The sequence below is a fragment of the Ahaetulla prasina genome, chromosome 2, assembly GCF_028640845.1.
Source record: "Ahaetulla prasina isolate Xishuangbanna chromosome 2, ASM2864084v1, whole genome shotgun sequence".
NCBI classification, from domain to species: domain Eukaryota; kingdom Metazoa; phylum Chordata; class Lepidosauria; order Squamata; family Colubridae; genus Ahaetulla; species Ahaetulla prasina.
This window is the reverse complement of record NC_080540.1, coordinates 260,414,000-260,441,562: the sequence shown is the minus strand read 5'-3', so window position 1 is coordinate 260,441,562 and position 27,563 is coordinate 260,414,000. Positions and strand designations below refer to the sequence as shown.

General features: G+C 39.1%; 1 protein-coding gene across 1 annotated transcript in view; it reads right to left on the bottom strand.

Moving 5' to 3' along the window:
- Positions 1–9,149: 9,149 nt before the first annotated feature.
- Positions 9,150–27,563, bottom strand: part of LOC131192955 (multiple C2 and transmembrane domain-containing protein 1-like) — a 144,676-nt gene continuing 126,262 nt past the window's right edge. Inside the window, exons 17-20 of the mRNA XM_058172595.1 lie at positions 14,452–14,561; positions 11,821–11,930; positions 11,154–11,251; positions 9,150–10,407 (exon numbers count right to left, since the gene is read on the bottom strand). Of these exons, the coding sequence (XP_058028578.1) occupies positions 10,336–10,407; positions 11,154–11,251; positions 11,821–11,930; positions 14,452–14,561 (390 nt within the window). The 3' untranslated portion in view covers positions 9,150–10,335. The remainder of the gene's footprint in view (positions 10,408–11,153; positions 11,252–11,820; positions 11,931–14,451; positions 14,562–27,563) is intronic.

Here is a 27,563-nt window from a genome sequence, read left to right as displayed (position 1 = left end):
ATTTATTTATCAAATTTACACTTTCATCATTTCTTGTATAATCCATTGTTAAACTCTTCTTCTATTTCCAGCTACAACATTAAAATTAATCATATACTTGTGACTGGCCTCTTACATAGGCAATCTTGACAATGACCAGATTTTTAGTCCCTAGATAAATTCCCTCTTCGCACAATTGAGGAAGACAGATTCATCACCTTAAAACTGTAATCCTTGGCATAAAAACAAAAAAAATAGTCAAGGAAACAATTGGTCCATTTCTGGGAGAAAGTGGCAAGGTGGTGATAAGCAATAGGGAGAAAGCAGAACTACTTAACTCGTTTTTTGAATCTGTCTTTACACAAAGGGAAAAAAACAGTCCAACCTATCAAAAACAGCACCACAAAAAACAGATTAGGAACACAAGTTAAAATAGGGAAGAAAATGGTGAGCACCTGTCTACCATAGAGGAGTTCAAATCACCAGGAACGGATGGATTACACCCCAAGGTTCTTAAGGAACTGGCAGATGAGATCTCAGAGCCATTGAACTATATTTTTCAAAGATCCCGGAGCACCAGGGAACTGCCAGAGGACTGGAAAAGAGCTGATGTAGTTCCCATCTTCAAAGAAGGGGAAAAAATAGATCCAGGACCTATCAGCCTGACCTCAATACCAGGGAAGATTCTGGAAAAGATAATCAAGCAATGAATCACTGAACACCTAGAAGCAAACAAAGTAATAACCAAAAGCCAACATGGATTTGTCAAAAACAGATCATGCCAGACTAATCTTATTGCATTCTTTGGCAAAGTGACCAAATTAGTGGACCAGAGGAATGCTGTCGATATAATTTACTGGGACTTCAGTAAGGCACTTGATAAAGTAGACCATAACCACTAGATAAAATAAAAAAATGTGGGTCAGATAGCATCACCACCAGATGGATTCATAACTTGTTGACCAACTGCACTCAACGTGTAGTCCTCAATGGAACTGCATCTACATGGAGGGAAGTATGCAGTGGGATACCCCAAGGCTCTGTTTTAGGCCCAGTAGTCTTCAACATCTTCATCAATGATTTGGACGAGGGGATAGATAGGGAACTCATCAAATTTGCAGATGACACCAAGCTATCAGAAATAGCCAACACTCTGGAAGATAGGCTTAAGATACAGAAGGATCTTGACAGACTTGAACATTGGGCACTATCTAACAAAATGAAATTCAACAGTGAAAAAAGTAAGGTTCTACATTTAGGCAAGAAAAACAAAGTGCACAGGTACAATATATGTGGTACCTCAGTCAATAATAGTAACTGTGAGAAGGATCTTGGATTCCTAGTGGACAACCATTTATATATGAGCCAGCAGTGTGCAGCAGCTGCCAAAAAAGCCAACACAGTTCTAGGGTGCATAAACAGAAGGATAGAATCAAGATCACATGAAGTGTTAATACCACTTTATAATACCTTGGTAAGGCCACACTTGGAATACTGCATATAGTTTTGGTCACCACAATGTAAAAAAGATGTGGAGATGCTAGAAAGAGTGCAGAGAAGAGCAACAAAGATGATTAGGGGACTGGAGGCTAAAACATATGAAGAACGGTTACAGGAACTGGATATGTCTAGTTTAATGAAAAGAAGGACTAGGGGAGACATGATAGCAGTGTTGCAATATCTCAGGGGCTGCCACAAAGAAGAGAGTCAAGCTATTCTCCAAACCACCTGAGGGTAGGGCAAGAAGCAATGGGTGGGAAGTAATCAAGGAGAGAAGCAACCTAGAACTAAGGAGAAATTTCCTGACAATTAGAACAATTAATCAGTGGAACAACTTGCTTCCAGAAGTTGTGAATGCTCCAACACTGGAAGTTTTTAAGAAGTTATTGGATAATCATTTGTCTGAAGTGGTGTAGGGTTTCCTGCCTAAACCCTACTAGAAGACCTCCAAGGTCCCTTCCAACTCTGTTATTCTGTTATTCTTGCAACTATAATAGTACAGGCTTTTGTAAGGAAAAAGAGAGCAATAAACAAATATTCTTTAATTTTGAAGAATATTTTTCAAATCAAATCCTAACCACCCATCTCTATTTTTGAAGACTGCATAGGTTATCACATACAACTAATACTCACTTATCAACAATAATTGGGATTTCTATTGCTAAGCAATATGGTCATAAAGCACAGTCACATGGCCATACCACTGAACTATAGAAATTCTGGCACTTCCAGTTGCCATTGTTAACTAAATCCTGTGGGTCATTAAGCAAAGATGTCACATGGTCACTATCTGACCTTCTGCTGGTTATTCCATTGACTGCTTTTAGGAAGCCAGCAAAGAAACTTGCAACCCACAACAATATGCCTGTGGGGATGCTGCACCAGTCCTAAGTACAAGGATCAATTGCAACTATCCATCATTCAGCACATTGCAAGCTCAAAATCACCGAACTATTGTTAAACAAAGACCACCTGTTGTCTATTAACTAAAATGTCATTGTGCTCTCAAAAGTTTTTTTTTAAATCACAGGTGTATGTGAATTTTTCCATGCTAATCAATGGGAGACAAGAGCTTTGGATTTGAGAAGTTCACTTTGGATTTGGCCACAAGCTGGCCAGAGCTCTTCCTAAATTTTTTTACAATTGATGTTTTCCAGATGCCCAAATCAGGGTTTGAAATGAAGTCTTACATCATAAAGCAGAACATTCTCTCTGTGTATTGTGCAAAGACACAGCTCTCCAAAAAAGCTGTAATACTGGGAAAGGTAGAAAGAAAGAGAAGAAGGTGACCAACAGCAAGGTTGTTGGATTACAATAGTGATGAGTATGCCCTTGGGAGACTTAAAAGAACAGGCTAGGGATTGATTCCACACATAAAATCTGTTTTATGTGGGAAACCTTTTAGTGAAATGCAAGATGGCCTTGAAGTTGTGGAAACAGCATTATGGTGGAGATTGCTGATCAGAAGGTGGACCTAGCTGACAAAATCTCTTCAGAGAAAGGAGAGATTGTGAGATCATCCAGATGTATTCTGGACAGTTGCTCCTTGCAAAAAGACTGCAGGCTGAAGTTTTTGTGGCTGAATGGTGAGCAAGTGGTTTCGAATTGAGAGATTCCAATTAAATTCACAGCAATAATGTAACCTATATGGATATATAGACATGAAGCTTGATCACGCCTAATTTCATAATCACTTTTGATATTGTCTATCCCACTTTTTAAATAGTAATAACTTTTCAAACAGCAAGTTTTATGACATTCACTGGGTGAATTTCCTTCAATCCTTAAAAAGAAAAGTGGAAAATAGGAGTGAGATTGTTCTCAAGCAGCAAGGACAGAAGAACACAGGCCATTTACTAGGTTGAAATAGGAAAGCATGAATTGCTTGGTAAAAGGCTACGGTACCCAGAAGTGAAAATTAGGGCTTTCTTTAGGCTGGTTATCTCTGTTCACACATTTATTCATATAAATATTCATATTCATAAGAGTAATTTTTTAACTGAGTGGTTTTATTACTTGTTATTTTAATATTTGGCCTTATGGTTTCAGATTTTTAAATTTCAAATATTGTGTTTTAATTTTTGTATATGTCTTTTTAACTTGGCTGTAAACCGCCCTGAGTCTTCGGAGAAGGGCGGTATATTTATTTATTTATTTTATTTATTATTTAAATTTATATACCGCCCTATCTCCCGAAGGACTCAGGGCGGTTTACAGGCATTTAAAAATAGATAAATACAGTCTAAAAACAATTAAAAAACTTATTCTAAAAGCCTAAATTAAAAATATGAAAATAAAACCCAATTTAAAACCCGTAAATTAAAATCTAGCTCAGTCCTGCGCAATTAAATAAGTATGTTTTAAGCTCGCGGCGGAAGGTCCGAAGGTCCGGAAGCTGACGAAGTCCTGGGGGTAGTTCGTTCCAGAGGGTGGGAGCCCCACAGAGAAGGCCCTTCCTGGGCGCCGCCAGACGACATTGCCTCGCTGACGGCACCCTGAGGAGTCCCTCTCTGTGAGAGCGCACGGTCGGTGAGAGGTATTCGGTAGCAGTAGGCGGTCCCGTAGATAACCCGGCCCTATGCCATGGAGCGCTTTAAAGGTGGTCACCAAAACCTTGAAGCGCACCCGAAGGCCACAGGTAGCCAGTGCAGTCTCGCAGGATGGTGTTATCACGGGAGCCACGAGGGCCCCCCTCTATCACCTGCGCACCCGCATTTTGGACTAACTGTAGCCTCCGGATGCCCTTCAAGGGGAGCCCCATGTAGAGAGCATTGCAGTAATCCAGGCGAGACGTCACGAGTGCGTGAGTGACCGTGCATAGGGCATCCCGGTCCAGAAAGGCGCAACTGGCGCACCAGGCAGACCTGGTAGAACGCTCTCCTGGAGCGGCCGTCAAATGATCTTCTAGAGACAGCCGTTCATCCAGGAGGGCGCTAAGTTCGCACCCTCTCCATCGGGGCCAATGACTCGCCACCGATGGTCAGCCATGGATTTAGCTGACTGTACCGGGATGCCGGCATCCACAGCCACTCTGTCTTGGAGAGATTGAGGTTGGGCCTGTTTCTCCCCCTCCAGACCCCCACGGCCTCCAGACACCGGGACAGCACTTGATAACCGTTGGGGTGGTCCGGCGTGGAAAAGTACAGCTGGGTGTCATCCGCATACAGCTGGTACCTCACGCCGAAACCACTGATGATCTCACCCAGCGGCTTCATGTAGATGTTGAACAGAAGGGGCGAGAGGATCGACCCCTGGGGCGCCCCACAAGGGAGGCGCCCGGGCCGACCTCTGCCCCCCTGTCAACACCGACTGCGACCGGTCGGAGAGATAGGAGGAGAACCACCGATAAACGGTGCCTCCCACTCCCAATCCCTCCAACCGGCGCAGCAGGATACCATGGTCGATGGTATCGAAAGCCGCTGAGAGGTCTAATAGGACCAGGGCAGAGGAACAACCCCTATCCCTGGCCCTCCAGAGATCATCCACCAACGCGACCAAAGCCGTCTCCGTGCTGTAACCGGGCCGAAAACCGGACTGGAACGGGTCTAGATAGACGGTTTCATCCAGGTGTAAGGGAAACTGATATGCCACCATACTCTCTACAACCTTCGCCGCAAAGCGAAGGTTGGAGACCGGACGATAATTACCTAAAACAGCCGGGTCCAGGGAAGGCTTCTTAAGGAGGGGCCTCACCACCGCCTCTTTCAAGGCGGCCGGAAAGACACCCTCCACCAAAGAAGCGATCGTAATCGCCTGGAGCCAGCCTCGTGTCACCTCCTGAGTGGCCAGCACCAGCCAGGAGGGGCACGGGTCCAGTAAACACGTGGTGGCATTCAACCTACCCAACAACCTGTCCATGTCCTCGGGAGCCACAGGGTCAAACTCATCCCAGACAATGTCACCAAGACCACCCTCGGGCGCCTCGCCTGAGTCACCGCAATTTTGGTCCAACCCGTCCCGAAGCTGAACGATTTTATCGTATAGATAACCGTTAAACTCCTCAGCACGTCCCTGCAGCGGGTCATCCCGCTCCCCCTGATGAAGGAGGGAACGAGTCACCCGAAACAGGGCGGCTGGGCGGTTATCTGCCGACGCAATGAGGGAGGAGGCGTAGCAACGCCTCGCTTCCCTCAATGCCACTAGGTAAGTCCTAGTATAGGACTTCACTAGTGTCCGATCAGCCTCTGAACGGCTAGACCTCCAGGAGCTCTCTAGGCATCTTCTCCGACGCTTCATCCCCCTCAGCTCCTCGGAGAACCAAGGAGCCGGTTGGGACCTGCGCCGGGTCAGAGGCCGCAAAGGCACGACACGATCTAAGGCCCCCGCCGCGGCCCGTTCCCAGGCCGCAACAAGTTCCTCAGACGTGCCGTGAGCCAGACCCTCAGGGAATGGCCCAAGCTCCGTCCGGAACCTCTCTGGGTCCATCAGGCGCCTGGGACGGAACCAACGCATCGGCTCCGTCTCCCTGCGGTGTTGAATGGCGGTCAGAAAGTCCAGGCGAAGGAGAGAGTGATCTGACCATGACAAAGGTTCGATGACTATTTCCTTTAAGTCCAGATCTCTCGACCACTGACCAGAGACAAAAATCAGATCGAGTGTACCACCCCCAATGTGGGTAGGGCCATCAACTACTTGAGTCAGGTCCAAGGCCGTCATGGAAGCCGTGAACTCCCGAGCTGCTGTCGATGACGAGCCGGAAGATGGCAAGTTAAAGTCCCCCATGACTAAAAGTCTGGGGGTCTCAACTGCCACCCCAGCAAGCACCTCCAGAAGCTCGGGCAGGGCAGCTGTCACGTAGCAAGGAGCCAGGTACGCGACCAGCAAGCCCATCTGACATCTATGGCCCCACTTCACAAGGAGGGATTCACACCTGGCAATCTGAGGCACAGTGGTCTCCCTCGGCTCCAGATTCTCTCTAATCACAACCGCCACCCCCCCACCCCTACCCTGGGCTCTCGGCTGATGGAATGCACGGAAACCTGGTGGGCACATCTGTACCAGGGCACGCCTTCTGCGCCCAACCAGGTCTCCGTAATGCCTATAAAGTCCGCGCACCCCTGAATAAGATCGTGGATTAGGGGGCCTTATTGGCCACGGACCGTGCATTACACAACATCAGCCAAGGCCCAGGCTCTGAGGGTCTTGACCATCCGGGAACGGGAGAAGTCTGGGGCTCGGGCGCGATCGCCTGCAAGCATCGAGCGCGCCCCTTAACACGATCCGAGCCCCGCTTCCGCCAAATCTGCCCCTCCCCATACCGTGCAAATAGCACCACCTCCACCAATGGAACCTGAACTCCCCATAGCCCTCGGACCTATTAACTCACCGCCACGAGCATGCGCAGGAACTGATACCCCACCCGCGGGTTTCCCCAACACCCGCCCTACCCTCCCACCCCTTAAAAATGCCCTATCTAAAAAACCCCAAAGGCTCTTCCTCTTCGCATGCCACCTCTGTGGATCCCAAGATCCGTCATTGAGGCCGGCCCTTGGTAATAAAACGGGCCATTCCTGCGAGGCGGGGCACTGCAGGCGCAAGAGTTCCTGTACCAATAACATAGGCGAATCGTGAGAATAATACTGCTAGGGGATAGCAGTTGCCGGGAGATGATAATTGTCCGGGATGGCAGGGTATTAGTCCATAGTTCTTCACATGGATACCCATCGTCCGATGGTGGCTAATATATGTTGATAAATAGGCTAAAGATGGAAAGATGGAAAAAATAGCCCAGTCCTAAAATCCATGGGGAAAACGAGGTGGGTGGGTGGGTCTTCTATCACCCTCGGCAATGTTTACAGCTGTTCTTGGGTACGTCCTCCGGCAGATCTTAAATCGGTCTCCAAGTCCCTTCCACTATAGTTCCAAAGAACAGTCCTGGCCAAAGATCCCAAAAGGCCATGTAAGTACATGTAAGTGCAGGTGACAGTGCACAACTAATAGTGGAAGAAACAGGCCCACAAAGGCCGGGACACCTCCAATAGTCACCACGCTAATTCCCTCCATTAAGATGGTTCAAAGATGAAGATCCTCCAGGCAAGCCCCACATTCAAAGTTAGTCCAAAGGCCTGGCCACTCCTCAGATTCAAAGTTAGTCCAAAGGCCTGGCCACTCCTCAGATCCAGGGCCTTTCCCAGAAACCGGGCCAGGCACCTCTGAGGAGGGCCGGTAAGATGTAATAGGCCGTAGATCCCAAATACGGCAGAATTGGGGTAAAACATCCTCAGAGCACCTCCATGCAGGGAAGGCAGTGGGAAAGCCGGTAAACTCTCAACCCCCTTCATCCCGAAAAGACCAGGCTGGGGGGAGGTAAACATACCCAAAGTAATCCAGTGCCCAGCAGTCACAGTCAACAGGCCATGATGGGCCGACAGGCCTATGATCCGTGGCTGCAGCCTCACCTCGCACCACGCGCCCAGGAAATGGCCGCCGTTCGCCACTCTCCCTCACCCGGCCTCGTTCTCGGCAGCCGTGACACCGAAAAGGCCCGCGGACCTCTCCCACGGCTGCCGAGAAGCTGATAAAGTGGGCCGGGGGGTATAGGCGGCTCGGCTAGCCGTCTGGACGATGCCATCCCGCGTCGATCATCCCGTCGGCGGCTCCGTTCACCTAGCGAGCCGCCATCTTGCGCATGCGCAGAGCCTCTTTTATATAGAAATGTAAATAATAAATAAATAAATAAATAAATAAATATACATAAAAGGGAGTTTGAGATTTAAAATGCAGTGTGGGAGATTGTGAAGCTGACTGCTTTATCTTTCCTTAACCAGGAGGGAAGATTTAGGACGCAGTCCAATATCACTTGTAATTGTTTTCAGGCTAAAATTATTTAAAATGAGTCCCAAACCACTAGCCGTGGCCCACAATTGGGCCGTGGCTTATTTGCAACTGGGTCGCATGAGCGGTGGGCTGGCGCACATGCACATGTGCACAGCTCAACTCTCTAGAGTGGCAGCCTGCACACGCAAGTTCAACTTACATAAGTTGAGTCATGCATGTGTGCACACCAGCCCACTGTTCACATGGCCCAGTTCCCCTCTCCCTGCCCCAGCAGAGCCATCAAACCGCAAAGGTTGGGGACCACTGATCTAAGGTTAAGCTTTTGCTAAAGAGCCAAGAATTAAAAATAACACTCATAACACTGATCCCTTGCATTCCTATGCAGAAAATGGATGACAGACAGACAGGGAGAGACACACACTTATTCTAATGCAGTTTAAACTCATATTTAATCACATAAATAAGTATTTTATGCAGGAAATGTATGCCCACAAGGTAATAGATAATAATAAATGATGACATCAAAGGGAAAAATCTTTCACATACTTTGCAACAAGTTTTTAAATTAGTGTAATGTTCTAGAGTTATTTTCCAGTCCCCAATATTCACATCAATAAAAGTTTTTGTTTCCATTAATTAAATATTGCCCATCAATAATAAGCAACCAGAAAATTCATTCATATGCATATCAAAACTACCTGGCTACTCAAAAAACATGTTCAGGGTTAGCTTTCCCTGTAGTTTGGTATTCTATCAAGCAGACTGTATACTTAGGCAAGATCCATTTACAGATCTCTTAACCAACAAATACACAATCCAAAATCAGTTTTCATGAGACATGCTCAAGAAAAGATGAAAAGGAATATATGTTCCCGTTTGCCACATTTTAATGTAAATATATGGGTTAATATCTTTCCATTGCAGTAGTGAAGTAAAATCTGGGGAGTAACCCCACTCAAGAGAAAAAATGAATATTGAGAAACTTTTTTTCCCCCAATGTCACAAATTAATCTTCTTTACATCCCCTTGAAAGTTTTCTATAAAAATTATGTGGTAAGCTTTTTTTAAAAAAGTATACTGGCTCAACTCAAGATTCCGATACATCATTAAGTATATATATCCAAAGCTATTTGTTATGTAATAACAATAGCTTAAACTTCCATATTGTCAATAATATAGAAAACGGTTTGCATATAATAGGCCACTAATTAATTAAAGAAAAAATAAAATCTGCCTGCAATGTGTTTCCATTGACTCCTATAAAAATTTAGGATAAAGTAAACCTAAAGTAATACTAAGGTGCACAGAAGATGTTCATAACTGTCATCTGAAGCAATGTGTTTAAAACTGATTTTGCTTACAAATATATGCAAGTTGTTCATGATGCTAACAATTACAAATCAAGATTATTTTTTTATAAAAATTAGATATGGAATCAGTTATAAATCTGGCAGTAATTTTAGAGAGGAATATTTTTTTCGAAACCTGGCGGTGGAATGATAAAAGTATCAATAAATTCTTTAAATCTTTGCATTAAGATTAAGACATTTGTATGTTGCATGTAATTCATTTACTTCCAGCAAGCTTTGGGTAACTTATAATATCTGGTTATTTGCAGCAGTGATGGATAAAATAAATGAATTTGCTTTACTCTGCATGTCTACTAATATGTATAAAATGGAACTTTAAAGTGAACATCCTTTTTGGGTTAAAAAGATCAGTTATTTGGTTTCTTAATATTAATTAGCATGAATTAAACTGCATTTAACACATCTTTATTCCTTTGTATGTGTCTGTCACGTACCATTCCACGTTCATGCTATTGATGGCTTTTCTCATCCAGAAAGCTAGAGCATAAGCTAAATTTCAAACTTTCATTGTAGTTCTGTACAACGGAAAGAATATTTTCCCTGCTAAATCTCTCTGTACAGTATTTACAGATTTCTCATTAAAATTACCAAATTTTAAAAAGAATCACTACCCAACAGAAAATAAACAAAAAATTAGAAAGAGAAGAAATTCTCCTCAGATGATGTGATGCCTTGTTCAGATGTTGATCTGTCCAGCACATGGAATTGACTAACTAAGGTTGTTTTTCTTCCTCTTACTTGGGCTGTGAGAAAACTCTTGTTTCAGTTCTTGATATTGCACCTGTTTAAACACAGAATTCAGACATCAATTTCAACTCAGCAAACCAAAGTTGTTGTTGTTTTTTTAAAAAAAATAAAACTATACCATGGGGCTAGAAATATTTAGGGAAGAAACCAATATTGTCCAAACTTTAACATGGGCACTGTTCCTAAAATGCAAACCACGGCAAATTTCCAGGTCAAGGGGAAGGAGGAAAACAAAAATAACAAATAACACAATGAATATGTTGGAAAGGAAACATTTCAGTAAAGCTTTCTCCTACCCTACTTTTCATAAGGAATAACTTTTAAAAAGCCAAATGACAATTTTTTAAAATGACGTTTTTAAAGTTAGGACAATGTAGAGCTCTATTACAAAGGTAAGCTACAATTATAATTGTACAATCAAGGAACAAACAGGCGCTCGTCAGTAGAAATATTCTTAGTGTAGTATTCTTTGACGAATACGGAGCAGTTTTCAGGGAATGTAAATGCCTCCGTCAAATGAGGACCTTTTAAAGTGCAAAGGATTGCCATCACAGCATCTTTGCATGACTTGCTTCATATTTCAGTGCGCTTAGTGAAATGATTTGCTCTTTTACAGTGGTGTTTTCATCAACTTATATCCCTGAAGCTGTTGCTTCAAAGCATGCAAGCATTGGTCTAATAAAACTTACACTGCTTGTCTATTAACTCACAATTTAACTAGAAAATTAACCTTCAAAAAATAATATATCTTCAAGTTTAACATCAAAGGTGTATACAGACCACTTGCACATCTGAAGGGACTCTGGAAAGAAAATCAAGTAGTTCGTTGTTATCAATCGCATATGGACTTCGGAGTTTCTTTGTAAATTTGTTGATGCCTGAACAAAGCAACAGTTCACATAGATCAGTATTGATGTTTTAATGTCATTGTAAAATTAATTGCATAGGAATGCTGGATTAGCTGTACACCCATTCTTGATTAGTGCTTCATACCTTTTTCCTTGGAAACAGGAACGCCTCTGGTTTTAATGTAATCTCTATCAGCAAGAAAATAATTTTACTTGGCAGGAAGGCAAAGATGAGTAGGGCCAAATTGGGCTTTTGAATGCCAAAATGATAACCGTTAATACAGACTCAATATATTCAAAAGCATGAATGCCAATGTACCAATATGCCCATTTTTAAAAAAAATATTGGCTCAACATTTGTATTTATAAAAAGTGCATGTTAAGAAAACATGTATGAGGAAGAAGAGGAGCAGCAATCTTATCCAATTTTATTGGTATAAGCTTCCATCTGATATATTCAGAGCATCACTGTGAATTTAGAAAAATAGGACATTCTCTATCCACTATCAGATATTCACGAAATATAATATATCTCAAAAATTTAACGCCATTTGTTCTATGTTCTACAGAGAGTTCTGGAGGGGAAAGTCTCTACTTACCCCAGACAAGGACAATGTATCTCAGTGGAATGAAATACAGGATGACTGTGAACACACAGAGAGCAACAATGGCCAGCCAGCTTAAGAATGGAATAGTCCAGTTGAATATACTGAATGAAAAATTAATAGATCAGAAATACAATAGTTCACAGAAAAAAAAATTAAAAAAACCCAAAGCAACAGCAGGTAGAATATAGATCTTTAAATGGAACAAGATCAATCTTCAGTGAAAGAACCAACATGTTTATGAATACACATGAGTGTAGAATATGGCATGTGTTGGTGCTTTGGACCCAATCCCTAAAAAGCAATTTTGGAGCTAAAATTTGCTCTACACTCCATGAAAGCATATATTTACACTTTGTAGAAACTAAACTTCATGCAATTTTTTCTAATTTTTTCTCCAAAATTCTTCCCCAATATTGTGCCACTTGGCTTGGCTTGACTGGGCATGAAAGGGAAGTACACAAATCCTTCCCATAGTATTGCCTGGTTGATTTATCCGGCAGTGTTGGGGAGACCTGGGTACTTTTAATTAAATGTCATCTATTGGCATCCTGGGTGCATATCTTCTCTGTGATAGTGCCAAGCCCTCTGGAATGAGCGCCTCCTCTAGATATGCATGGATCCTACTCTATGGTATTTCAAAAGGGCTTGAAGACCCAGCTCTCCTCTCAGCCTTTAGGATAGTGAATAAAGATCCCTTAGATTCTTTTTTCTGTTCCAAGTCCAATTTTTGTCATCTTTATTTTGGTTTCTGAGTATATTCTGTTTTAATGTTTATATTTGTGAGCATCTCACAGTCTTTGGGAATCAGGTGATATACAAATTGAATAATAAATAAAATAAAACATTTAAAAAGATGAAGTTTAAACAATTCTCTCTAAGATTATCTATCCTATACTTTTTCTTGTATTTGGTTATCATAACATAACATAACATAACAACAGAGTTGGAAGGGACCCTTGGAGGCCTTCTAGTCCAACCCCCTGCCCAGGCAGGAAACCCTACACCATCTCAGTCAGATGGTTATCCAACATTTTCTTAAAAATTTCCAGTGTTGGAGCATTCACAACTTCTGAAGGCAAGTCGTTCCACTTATTAATTGTTCTAACTGTCAGGAAATTTCTCCTTAGTTCTAAGTTGCTTCTTTCTTTGATCAGTTTCCACCCATTGCTTCTTGTTCTACCCTCAGGTGCTTTGGAGAACAGCCCGACTCCCTCTTCTTTGTGGCAGCCCCTGAGATATTGGAACACAGCTATCATGTCTCCCCTAGTCCTTCTTTTTGTTAAACTAGACATACCCAGTTCCTGCAACCGTTCTTCATATGTTTTATCCTCCAGTCCCCTAATCATCTTTGTTGCTCTTCTCTGCACTCTTTCTAGAGTCTCAACATCTTTTTACATCGTGGCGACCAAAACTGGATGCAATATTCCAAGTGTGGCCTTACCAAGGCATTATAAAGTGGTACTAACACTTCACGTGATCTTGATTCTATCCTCTGTTTATGCAGCCCAGAACTGTGTTGGCTTTTTTAACAGCTGCTGCACACTGCTGGCTCATATCTAAATGGTTATCCACTAGGACTCCAAGATCCCTCTCACAGGTACTACTATTGAGCAAGGTACCACATATACGGTACTGGTGCATTTTGTTTTTTTGGCCTAAATGTAGAACCTTACTTTTTTCACTGTTGAATTTCATTTTGTTAGATAGCGCCCAATGTTCAAGTCTGTCAAGATCTTTCTGTAACTTGAGCCTATCTTCTGGAGTGTTGGCTATTCCTGCCAGCTTGGTGTCATCTGCAAATTTGATGAGTTCCCCATCTATCCCCTCGTCCAAGTCATTGATGAAGATGTTGAAGAGTACTGGGCCTAAAACAGAGCCTTGGGGTACTCCACTGCATACTTCCCTCCATGTGGATGTAGTTCCGTTGAGGACTACACGTTGAGTGCAGTTGGTCAGCCAGTTATGAATCCATCTGGTGGTGATGCTATCTGACCCACATTTTTTTATTTTATCTAGTGGTTATGGTCTACTTTATCAAGTGCCTTACTGAAGTCCCAGTAAATTATATCGACAGCATTCCTCTGGTCCACTAATTTTGTCATTTTGTCAAAGAATGCGATAAGATTAGTCTGGCATGATCTGTTTTTGACAAACCCGTGTTGGCTTTTGGTTATTACTTTGTTTGCTTCTAGGTGTTCGGTGATTCGTTGCTTGATTATCTTTTCCAGAATCTTCCCCAGTATTGAGGTCAGACTGATAGGTCTGTAGTTTCCTGGATCTGTTTTTTTTCCTTTTTTGAAGATGGGAACTACATCAGCTCTTTTCCAGTCCTCTGGACAGACTCTTAATAAAAGAAGGAATTACATCTCTCTACTATAATGTAGGTTTATGTCTTCTTCTCTTTCCGTTCAACATTAGATATCATATTCTTTTAGAATCCTGGTCAAAGTGATAGAACTTTAATGACAAAGTAAGGATGACATGATTTTTATAGTAACGTTTTTGTCCTTTGTCCAGATTATGTAACATTTTGTAATTGGAATGTGAATAAACATGCAGTATAATCTGAGAACATAATCTCATAATCTGAGAACAGCTAAGGAACCATTTGTCAATACTTACTTCTTAATCCTTTCTCCAAGAGAAGCCACCTCATCAAGGATGTTCTGAACACTTATGCACACTTCCTGAATGGCATAGAGTTTATTCATAAATCCTTTCTTTTCACCGTCCTGAGGATTATAAGAAAGAGGATCAATCAACAATGATTGGTAAATTGATTATAGTTTTCCCCAGTAAAACATTAAAATAGCATATTTTAAAACGCACACATTAATATTTTATTTTTCTCTGCTTTGAACTATAGTACTCTCCAAGTACAATTGAATACATAAGACTGAAAAACAGGTGATGCTGTTCTATCAATTCTGGTAATTATAATAGCATGTCTTTAATGTGACTATTAAAGCAGTGGCATCATTTTCAAGCTTGTATACTTGAACAAGTAATAGAGAGGAGCTAAGGGTGTCCTTAAATCAGGTCTTAGGTACTTCTAAATCATTTTCAAAGTGTTTGCAGCTGTACAAAATATATTACCAGTAATAGTAAGTATATTTCAAATAAAATGACAAGGAGTATGAAAAATTACGGTTTTTCTATTTTGTTGAGTACATATTAGATAATATATATAAGTATAAGCATGAACTGAATACATAAAGTGAACACAATTAAAAAGAACATTAGAACAGGGACGGTAGGCACACTGGTGCTCTTATGCACGTCCCTTATTGTTCTATACCAATGTCTTTATAATTCCTACTACTACTGAATATCTCATTAAAAATAGTCTTGCTTGCTTGTTCTAAGTAAAGGAGTTAACAATGACAGTTAAGGTGTTAACAATATTGGTTGAGAAACAAGCTGTTATAAATGTCTAAAGGACAGAGTCATAAAAAAGGACTAGTTATATTCATCACAATTGTTTTTATATGGATTATATAGCCAATTTGGTATAGTGGCTAAAATTACAGGGTAGAAATTAGTAGACTGTGAGTTTTAGTCCCACCTTAGACATGAAAAATTAGCTGGGTGACTTTGGGCCAGTAACTCTCTCTCAGCCCAACTCATCTCACAGGCTCATTGTGGGGAAAACAGGAGGAAGGAGGAGTATCAGATACTGTATGTCGGCTGCCTTGAATTACAGATAAAAATAATGAAGATGGGATTTTAAAAAATCTAAAAAAAAAGTACAGCCATTCCTTTTTTCAGTTATGCTAAAACTCCATCTTACAGCAGTTTTAAATGCCGTAAGAGATGCTGCCTTTCTATATAGTACAGGTGGTCCTCAAATACTCCTAAGCAAGCTATCAGGTAGATTAGTAGCTACTGCCAGATGAAGGAGAGCACAAGAGGGTCGTGAGAATGCAAGGGAGGCATGGGGAGGCTCAGGGAGTGTCTGGGAGGGTTCCCTTGCAAAGATCAGGAAGGGTGCGTGAGAGTGCACAGCAAGGATTGGGGAGAGTGAGAGAAAATGCAAAAGAGGCATAACAAAGGATGGGAGGATGCATAAGTGACCAGTGTGAGTGACATGCAGAAGGGCTGGGAATGGGTACGCAGGTAAGGGAGACTTCTTTGTGACTTTCTCTGCCAGTTTCCCCATTACCTTTCTGAGGAAACCAGCAGGGAGGGTTACAAACAGCAATCACATGAACACAGAGTGTTACAACCAGTCATAAGTCCATGCCAATGGGACAGCTTGAATTCTGAGGATAGGTTGTAATCACCATTTGTTCAGGTCCATCATAACTTTGAACGGTTGATGAACAAATGGTTGTAAGTTGAGGACTAACTGTAGTGTTCTTTAAGAAAGTAACAATTTAACAAAAGTATTCTTAATAAATCCTAACATACGGCTAACATACATATAACAATTATTTAAATAATTGCTAAGATTTTATCAGTTTATTTCAGAGGGGAAAATATTCATAAATGCTACTTATGATTTTATAATAAAGTTAGGTTTGTTCAAGCTATCATATGAGCTGAAAACATCTGGACAACTCCAAACTGTCTGCATTTTTCATAGCCTAGATACACAGTTGTAGTCCTAGGTATATACAGCATTCTATTTGAACTAGCTGTGTTGGTGCAGCAGTATTCTTTTCAGTAAATAAGGATGGCCATGAAACTATCATTCTGCTTAAGAGTTACTAAAAAAAAAACAATAAACCAGCCTCAAGTCATAACCGCTTTCTGTTCTTACTTATAATTCTTCAATTTAGATTCCTAGATCGAAGCATATCTTGATTCATCATCAGTTCTTGTATGGAAAGAATGCTATCAGAATAACAAAACACATTCCCCTTTCTTCTATCTCTAGAGCTCAAGTGATTTTCTTTGGAAGATCCTGAAGCTATTTTTCTTTACAAATATTTTAACAAGATCAACTTGTACTTTCTTGAATGCACATCTGTTCTACATTTTCTCTCTAAATGGGAAGGGCCACTATTCTCCTCAGACCTATTGCATTCTCCACTTTGGAGCGTAAAGAAAATTTGTTGACATATTCGAAAGCAGGCATAGACAAAACAGCACTGGAAAAAAGAGGCAGACAGAAGGATAAGGGTTCAGCTTTTCCTAAACTAATTCCACATGCCACATGAAACATTAGCTGGTTTTTATTTCCTGTTCTAAAGATTCGCAGAGAAAATATTCCAGGCTAGTGAAAAGCTGCACTTTTTTCCCAGCAAGGTGCTGTGTTAGCACAGAACATATGAGCCAGTTTCAGCAAACCAAAGTCCCTAATATTCCATTGTCAAATATTTTTGGTATTTTCTCTCGAAACAAAGATGGACTGTTACAGGAATCCATTCTGTCATCTGAATGGCTACAAGGGCAGAGATGAGGGGAGCTAGGCAATGGGGTAAGATGAAGCACATGCTATGATTATAAATGAAGGTGGGCTGCCAAGCAACCAAATTTGGATCATATGACTGGGGTGCTGCAACAAAGGATAGCCAGTTGCAACTATCATTCATTCAGCACGATTGGAACGTCTAACAAATGTTTGTTAAGTGAGGACTATCTGTACTAAAAAAAAAGTTTTGTTTTTAATATATTGTAAAGGCTTTAAAAAGCATTTCACTATATTCTTCCAAGAACCTGAAAAGTAGTCAGGTCTGAGTTGAAACTAGTAGGTTATGCTGACCTTGTCAGATTCAGATTTAAATAACTACATGATATACAAATAAAAGTGTAATACAAGAGGGTTTTTCCTTGTAAACGTATCACAATTAATAACAATTCTAAATTCGTAATAAATCCAAATTATTTTTAGCCATATGTATTCTTTGAGCCAAAAATAGAGGAACAATCTTAACGTTTTCAATTGCCACAAAAATCTACTTACAAGGTATAAAAGTGCATTCTAATAATAAATAAGCTAACACAGAAGACTACAACTCTTCTTCTGCTGTATTTTATCAGAATAGGACAATCCTTGCTGGCAAGTTAGATCATTAGGAGAAAATAAAACCTCAAATTTCATAAAAACATTCCAGGACCTTTTGAATTTTACACCTTAATAATCTCAGTTATTACTATATGCTTTTTACCAGAATTGCATGAAACATAAAAAACTTAATCCATTATGAAGAAATAAAACATGCCAAATTTCATAGAAATCAGTGAAGAATTTTCAAGTTAAGTAATCAAGGTAAGGTAACGGCTCTTTTAAAAGAAATCACCAAAGAAATTAATCTATAATTGGAAGTTCTTTGTGGACATTCTGCAAGAGGCGGAGAAATTTTGACATATGGATTTGATGATTGTTAAAATTTAAAAAGAAAAAAAATTATTTCCCTTTTCTTTTGGGGAGGGAGGGGAATGAACATTATATTATAGTCTTAAACTAAGAGTTGGATGTAAGTGTACTTTATATCCTTGAAAGAAGTCATCAGAGGTTATTCTTTGTATTATTTTTGTTTTTCTTTCTTTTTTTAATACTTTACATTTCTATCTTTATTCTCTTTTCACTCTTTGTTTTCTCTTGATTATTAGTTTATATTGCTTTTTTATGTGTTCATAATAAAATTATGAAGACAACAGGAAGCTTTTTTTAGAAAAGAAATGATGACTGGTAGACTTACGGTGAAATATCTTTTAATCAAAGCGAGCATAACCTCAAATCAAAAGCAGAATTGCAATCAAAAGGGCGTATCTGTCACTAGCTCACATATGTACAACTGAAAGAAAGGTTTAATTTAGACAAGAAATATTATGGTTTGAATCTGTAAAATTTGAAATTCTATTGTGTGCCAATGATGAACATGTTATTGTAAAATGTTTTTGAAATTGAACTGGAAAATGAGTATGTGAAATACTGCATGATTCAATCGGCAAAGAATTTTGGATATAATGCTTGAGTAATGTGGACAAATGGTTTGACACTGAACTATAATCTAAAAGAAAACTTTTACAAAATAATGCATCACCGGCACAAAATGCCTGACAAATTGTTAAAAGATACATAAAGGTGTCTCAAAAGTATGTTGGAAATGTAATTGTAAAGAAGAAACTTTTTATCCTCTTTGATAGACTAGTGATAAAGCAAAGAAATATTGGGGCCAGATTATGTTTTAATCCAGAATATTCTTACAATGAATATAAAATTGAAACTTTACTTTTAAAACTGGATTTAAAAGTATAAGGAGTTTGGAAAAAAGGATATATTTTTTTTACTGTATGAGGCAAAAGTTCCTTATGAGCAAAATGGAAAGCTATTTTAATCACCACTATGGGACAATGGATGTAAAAATAGATGGAGCTAGCAAAGATGGCAAAATTAACTGTTTTACTCAAAGAAAAGAATGTATCTAGTTGTGTTTCTACTGGAAACTACTACTTCTGCTTCCGGCAAAATAAATAAATAAATGGAAATTTTGACTTTGGGTTTTGCTGATCAGAATAGTGTGTTGTAATAGAAATGGCTATTATTTAGTATATAAAAGTAAAATGTTGCGGCTGTAATTCTATTTTGCACTTTGTTGTGCTGAAAAAAGTTGGAAGTTAATGCTTTCCCCCCATCTTTCCCTTTGTCCCACATTTCTTTTTCTCCTTTTCCCCTCCCCCATTTCCCTATTATCTTTATTTTTATTTTTATTTTATATTATGATCATCTCAATAAAATTTACATTTAAAAAAATAAAAACAATTAGGGTGGTTGTCTTGCAAACAGTTTGAACAGTCTTCCACAACTTGTCTTCCAGATGAATGAAGACTACAGCTATCAGAATTCTCAGCATTTAGTAATTTGCTACGGATTTTGTAAATTACAGTGTCAATACATCCAGAGGGTACCAGTCTGGGAAAACAAAAATCGCTTCAGGCAGGAGTGGGCAGCAAATACCTCACAGCAAAAGTAGACGCTGAGACCACACCACCAAATAGGCCACATAATTTGCTTGTATTTTTTTTTTTACTTCCCAGACTGCTGCATAGTAAATATGACATCAGATTAATTTGATATTATGGATTAGCACAGAGAAACAAATATTTTATTGCATATTTTAGAGTAAGGTCATCTTCGACCTAGAGCGTAACAATTTCTTATTTCAAATATCAAGAGGAAAAACCAGTAACTGTGATCATATTTGCTTTGGGATATTTTCTTAAGAATAAAAGAGAAGTTAAAATTTTAATGAATGAAAAGTAAACATAGAGTGGAACTCATTTTCTAAAAGAGTCAGCACAGTTTGTACAAACCGAATGTGACATAAAAATGAGGTTATGTGCAACTCAAAAGAGATACCATGGCAATAAGGGCTATAACAATAACTGGAATACATTAGTTCTTTGCTAGCAGGATTACAGAAGATGAGTAAGACTGATTATGCATTTTGTCTACAATAAATGAATGCCAATGAGAACGAAACACGCCAAGATTCACAGAATGATGATATATTTTTCACTGATACATTGTGTACAAACCTGAACAGAAGAACATATGTGTTATCTACAGGGACTGAATAAGGCAAACATAATATTTATATGGTAATATGTTAAAGAACATGAATGGGCATTTTCAGCTTATGTATCCCAAGAAGTTCAGCTTTAATTTACTTCTTATATTGCATATTTCATATGAAATCCATTTTACCTACTGGTATAAAAAACTATATATATGTTAAGACTTAGTTATTTTAACTTTTACAAAAGTTTGTCCATGCTATGAAATTTCTTTTCAGTTGAATTTTCATATTCGGAACACAGCCCAAATTGCCTTGGACAGCTTGCCCATGACTAACTTCCATTTCTGGAGCACAAATATGTAAACTTGACATTCTACTCATTATCATATTTTTCACATTTTCATATATTAAAAAATATTCAAAATGGACACCTATAAAAAGGAATATTTGCAGTAAAATAGTGTGAGATAAGATTTAAGATTATTGTTCAAACTAAAAGGATGGTGACGAGAAATACTACTTCTTCTTTACAAACAGTTTGAATTTCTACATCTCATGGGGAGGGTCACAAGAAGAGTTAACTCACTGATCTGTTCCATTAAAAAAATACATTTTTTTTACCTGATAAAATAAATAAAATACCCCCATATATATACTCAACAACTCAGATGCCTACTGGTAAATCAGCAGTTAATGGATGAGCCCTCTTCCTCCCTGAAGGGAAGGGGTCTTTGGGTGCATACTGGAATGTGGAGTAAGGATGCAGTTTTTCTTATGGTCCACAGCTCCCTTTATTCTCCTCCTTCTAGCAAAGTGGCAGATAATTCTGTAGGTTAGGTGAGCAGGAGGCAGAGAAGATGGAGGCGGAGGACGAGGACAAAGATGAAGAGGCAGCTTCACTATAGTTCTGCTAAAGGTTGTGGGGGTTGAAATGGAGCAATTACAAGCCATTAATAGCAAGATAGGTGACATATAAATTTAATATAAAAATGGAAAATGTGTGGGAAGAGAAGAGATGAGGGAATGACTGGGATGCCTGCTTACAAGGTAAGTCTGGCTGTGTGTGTGTGTTCCACAATGGGTGTCTCCCTTCCTTCCTTCCTGGAGGGTGCTCATAGGAACATGCTAGAATGGGGATGTAGGCTACAGTTTTTCTCATGGTTTGCCATTCCCCTTTTCCCTCCTCCCCCTCAAAAAAGCAGGCAGTTCTGCAGGTTAGCAGAGGGGGTAGAGGATGAGGGTTCACCGTGGCTCTCCTGAAAGTCATGAGGGGGGAAGAGGAAATAATGCAGGGCTATATTACATGTGGAAGGAAGAATGACCCAATGGGTCACAGATTGTCTAGTATCTCACAAAAACCAGTGGTTCTAGAAGACCTGTGAAAATAAAAAGGTCTTTTGTCTGTTGTTAAAATTGCGATATAGTTCCAAGCAAATGAACAGAGTTCTTCCTCATTTCTCCAGCTGCTTTTTGGGCAACAAAATTTAGAGCTGGATATCTGATGGGGGTAATTGTGTCTAGTTAGGAAATATGAGAGGAGTTCTTCCAGTAATATTTATTTATTTATTTATTTATTAATCGTATTTGTATACCGCCCTATCTCCCGAAGGACTCAGGGCGGTTCACAGGCAAGTAAAAACATATATGTACAAATTAAGATAACCATTAAAAAACTTATTCTAAAAGCCAAATTATTAAAAATAGTATAAATATTAAAACCAATTAAAACCACTATAAATTTAAAATCTAGTCCAGTCCTGCGCAGATGAATAAATGTGTTTTAAGCTCGCGACGGAAGGTTCGGAGGTCCGGAAGTTGACGGAGTCCTGGGGGGAGTTCGTTCCAGAGGGTGGGAGCCCCCACAGAGAAGGCCCTTCCCCTGGGCGTCGCCAGACGACACTGCCTAGCTGACGGCACCCTGAGGAGTCCCTCTCTGTGAGAGCGCACGGGTCGGTGAGAGGTATTCGGTAGCAGTAGGCGGTCCCGTAAGTAACCCGGCCCTATGCCATGGAGCGCTTTAAAGGTGGTTACCAAAACCTTGAAGCGCACCTGGAAGGCCACAGGTAGCCAGTGCAGTCTGCGCACTGGCTACTCAGGCCTTCGTGCGCTCACCTAATATGATCCTAAGGCATTCTAGGCTTTATAGGTTAATGCCTATAGATTTCAATGTAAAGTTATAAGGCAGTAGCATTTGAAAGAGGCATAAACACATTATAAAGGTAAAGGTTCCCCTTACACATATGTGCTAGTCGTTGCTGACTCTATGGGGCAATGCTCATCTCTGTTTCAAAGCCGAAGAGCCAGCGCTGTCCAAAGACGTCTCCGTGGTCATGTGGCTGGCATGACTCAATGCCAAAGGCGCACGGAACGCTGTTACCTTCCCACCAAAGGTGGTCCCTATTTTTTCTACTTACATTGTTACGTGCTTTCGAAACTGCTAGGTTGGCAGAAGCTGGGACAAGTAACAGGAGCTCACCCCATTACACAGCAGCACTAGGGATTCGAACCTCTATAAAGACTCACAAATATTATTTCAGGAAGATTTTTGGATTTCAATGTCTTTTTAAAACTCAGCAATTAATCTTATTCCAATAAATATGAGAAAATGTAGTATTTTTCAAGGTGTGTAGTGATTGGGACTTTTTAGACCTATGAAAAATGTTTCCCATCTTCAACCTTATTCTACTGAATCTAATAAAGGAAACATTGGCAGTTACAATAGAAGAATTCAATGATGGCATTTATCTCCAATGTTTGTCAGGTAGGTTTTGTATTATTTATTGTCTTGTAAATAAGCTTTAAATGCTTTTTTAGCCTTGGTTGCAAACTATCTATTTTCAGTTCAACAATGAGGAATAAAAGCTGCCATTATTTGATGTCTTTCCCTCCTCTATTCTTTGTTCCTATTTTCCATGGATTTCATTATGTTACTGGAGGTATGCATTGTCAGATCTAGGACAGAGCAAAACTAAGTAAACAGGGAGGGGGATTGTAAAATTTTTATGATCTTTGGAACAGGAAAATAGAACACATTTGGCCTCCTGCATTCTTCTTATTCCATTCCTCAACAGAAAATACTTTTTAGACAAATTTATGGGGGTTTTTTTCTAGTCAACTTTCATTTATTTGATTAATTCACACTTGAACTGCTTGCAGTGTTTTTTAATGAGTAATTACAAAGTTTCCTTCAGATTCTAGACATTTAGGGCTAAGCAAATATTTATAATACAATTAATCTATGCAGAATAGATGGCAGTCAAAATAACAGCTCTCAAAAAGATAAAATTGGTAACGTTCAATTTTTATCAAGCTCTATAGGGGCTCAGAGTCATTTAAATTATTGTTGCACAGGCCAAAAAAATTAACATGAATATACAGGTCAGCTCAGAGAAAACAAGTTTTGTAATCATATGAAATTAGGCTAATGAGATTATAACCCAAAATCTATTTTACAAGCCATAGCTGGTGAGATTTTATTGAAAACATTATTTTTATATTTAGAAATACCTAACATAGCACACACACTCTTCTATTTCTGAAATTTCATAGGATAGCTCCACAGAGAAGATCTCTGCAGAGGCATTAAATATTCCTGATAAATGTATTTTCTGAATGATCAAGTCCTCTAGCAAAACAGCAACTGAAGATATTAATCTATTTTTTTACAGGTGGAAAGCTGACAGAGATCATGCACATCAACCATAGTAGTTTGGGATAGGAGGGAAAAAAATTTAAATCTAGTATTACAAACCAATACTGGATCAAATAACTACTGACAGATAAATTCCAGATAAGTCTGATACACAACACAAACACAAATTACCAAAAGTTAAGTTTATAATTCAGATAATCATTTTTGAGCTGTACCAGGGAGATTCAGAAAAAGATCCGAGATAAATTTAAATAGATAAAGATAAATTCATTCATTCGTTTGTTCATTTGTTCGTTCATAAATTTTATTGGCCACCCATCTTACCACAGGGTTATATATCACTATTCATTGTTCAAAGCACTTTTGATTCCAGAATGTTATACTGATAATCAATCTTACACATGTTGGTTCTTCTTATTAAACAAAAAGAAGTTTTAAGAATAGTTTCATTTCTACTTGAAATGATTCAGGGTAAAGTAGGATTTATCAATCCCAATCCATCCCCATATGCCCAAGTAATACTGGATCCCAGGGTATATTCTAAGCAGTGGATATTCATTCCTCTTCAAGTTTCAGTTTATGTAAATATTTTACCATAGTTCCATGAACTAGTAAATTTACTTTATTGGAAAACTAATACATCACTGCCAAGTCTTAACCAAAACACAAACAAACAAATATTAAAGTTGTAAATAAAATCATTCTGAAATGCAATTTCACCAAATTGCTGCAAAAAAACATAAAATGCCTTTATTGTTTCATGTTAAAATGATGGAAATATAAAGAAGTTCCCTTGGTAACTAGAGATAGCTAATCCTGATTGGACATAGTTTCTTTTGTCTGAAATCTCTTCACCTTTACAAAGAAAAGGTATACCATTCCTTATTATAAGATTTCTCAGAGAAGAAAGGAAAAAGACAACAAGAAACTCCTCTTTTTTCTTCCTAAATGGGATTTCAATAGACCAGAAAATGCAGGGATCAGAGTGTCTAGAATAAAGATGCAGTTTACAAATATAAAAGGAAAAAACACTCCCACACAAAAGAAACTAGAAAAGTATACTTTTTGAAAACTTTACCACAGATTATTTTTATTCAATGTGGAAGAGGTTGTTGAAGACCTTTAGTTCCTCTGCTATCATTCTACTAAGGGAACTACTGTTCCTAATGTATTACCAGATACCACTTTCGATCTGCACAGGAAGTAAATTGATCCCCTTTCCCATCTCAATCAATACAACCATAGTTCAGACAGACACCCCCCCAAAGGTACTTACAACCTAATTCTGAAGATCAGACACACACACCCCGATCACATCATTGCATTTCAGATATTTGACAACTAGCCCACATTTTCAACCATTTGCAGCATCTCAGGGTCACATGACTGCAATTGATGATGTTTTTGCTGGAAACCGCCATTTATTTTCAGTTTTTTTAACAAGTGCTGCAAAGAAAGGTAGTAAAATCAGGTTAGTCACGGGGGTGACCTGCTCTACAACTGCCACAGCTTATGAACATAATGGACAGGATCCATTATGGTCAAGTCAAGGGCCACCTGCTAATGGGATTGCCAAGTGCATTCTGTTACACCATGTCCTGGCTTCTTTTTGCTATAATGGTATAAAGTAAAGTAACCAGACCCACCACTAACTGACTGAAAAAGACCTAGTATAAGTACAGTATATTTAGGCTAAGCCTTGTAAAACTCAGGTTATGATCTAATGTTATATATTCATGGCATTATAACTGGGGCAAATTGGACATAGTACCTCTGAATTAAAGGGAGGCATTTCTTAACTAGGCTCTTCAGCCAAAGCCCCCTCATTTTCAACATGTGTAACTCCATGTTGCATACCTAATGTGACTCCTATTGCTTGTCCAAAACTTTAGGACTTTTTCTTTGTCCAACTTTTCATTATTTGTATATGATTCAAGCTGATTTGCTCTAAACTGCCAATTCTGTTGGAAATTGATTATTCATGTTGTTGTTGTTGTTGTTTTTACACAGTCAGTCAGATGTTCAGACTGGATTGGCATTTTTGTCTACATATCGGGTCCTTATCAAGGACGGGGATAGGCAGGTCTGGATGTTTGATGATATTACAGATGTTGTTGTTGTTGTTGTTGTTGTTGTTGTTGTTAGGGTCCTGGCAGTTTTAGATTTTAGAAGTTGTTTGTTACTGCCTTTCTAGGCCTGAGTGTGTGTGAATGGCCTAAGCTCACCCAAATGTCTTTGTGACTAATGTGGGAATAGAATTTGCTGTCTCTTGATTTTCAGCCCAATGCCTTAACCACTGTACCAAACTAGCTCTTAAATAGCATTATACTTGTTCATTTTATTTATTAAGGAAAATGATTATATTGTAGATCATATTTATGCAGAAATAATGAAAATTCAAAAGGCTTCACAAATTTTTAAACACTACTGTATTTGGAACAGATAAATGAGCAATACAGATTATTGGCACTAATATATTTTTGTATGTTTCATTGCCATTATGAACATTTTTTTAAAAAAATGGTAGAGTAATATCTGAAGATGACTCACTAGGGTTCATTAACTTCTTTTTCTTCTTCTTCCTTTGTTAATTTCTTTTCCTCCCTTCCAAATACAACAAAATATAGGAAAATCAGTTTGCTCTTGGGAGATAAATCTGCCACCTTTCATTAATAAATGCATAGGGAAATTCTAATTATTTTTAAATTTCTGTTTTTATATCTTTTTTATCTTGAAACAAAATATATTGAAATTTGCAATTAGAATGGTTTCAAAAATAAGAAATATCAATGCCACATTTCTGGCAGATTAAAGAAAAAGGTTTTGTGCAAAAAGACATTTGGTCCATTGTGAGAATGGACCAAATGTCATCCTTCTTGAATGCAACATAGCTGACTCTACAGATATGGGAAGGGGTGGGGGGAGAATAAAAGGAAATAAAAGATTAACTCACCTTTCTAAATCTTAATAGAAGGACTTATCTCAAGTTGGCGAGTTTTGCAGTTATAGGATGGGCAAATTAATAAAGGAATAATTCTCTCTCAAGGATTTGGAGATTATCCAGTCCAGTTCCCAGATCAGTGCAGGAAACTCAGTACTACAGTATCCCTGAAAGACAGCCCTCCAGCTCTTCTTTAAACATCCCTAATGGCAGGGAGTCCATCACCTCCCTAAGACAGTCTGCTCCATTGTTAAACAACTCCTAACACTAAGAATATTTTTCCTGATCTCGAAACAGAATCTCCTTCCTTTTAATTCTAACCCATTGTTTCTTGTCCTATCTTCTGGAACAGTATGAACAATTCTTTCCTGTCTTCTACATGAAACAACCACATTGTTTCATTAAAGTTTTTTCTTCACCAGAATAAACCTACTAGTACCACCCACCATTGTTTTTAAGTTTTTTCTTCCAGGTCCTTTACCATATTGATTGTTGATCTCTCTTTTTGTTTTTCCTATAATGTAATACCCAGAATTGGGTGTAATGTTATAGGTATGGTCTGAAACAAAATAGAAAATAATGATTTGTCTTAATCTTGATCGTATACTTCTGCTGATGCAAACAAAGATTACATTTGCTTTTTTTTTCCAGATGCATCATACTTTTGTCTCAA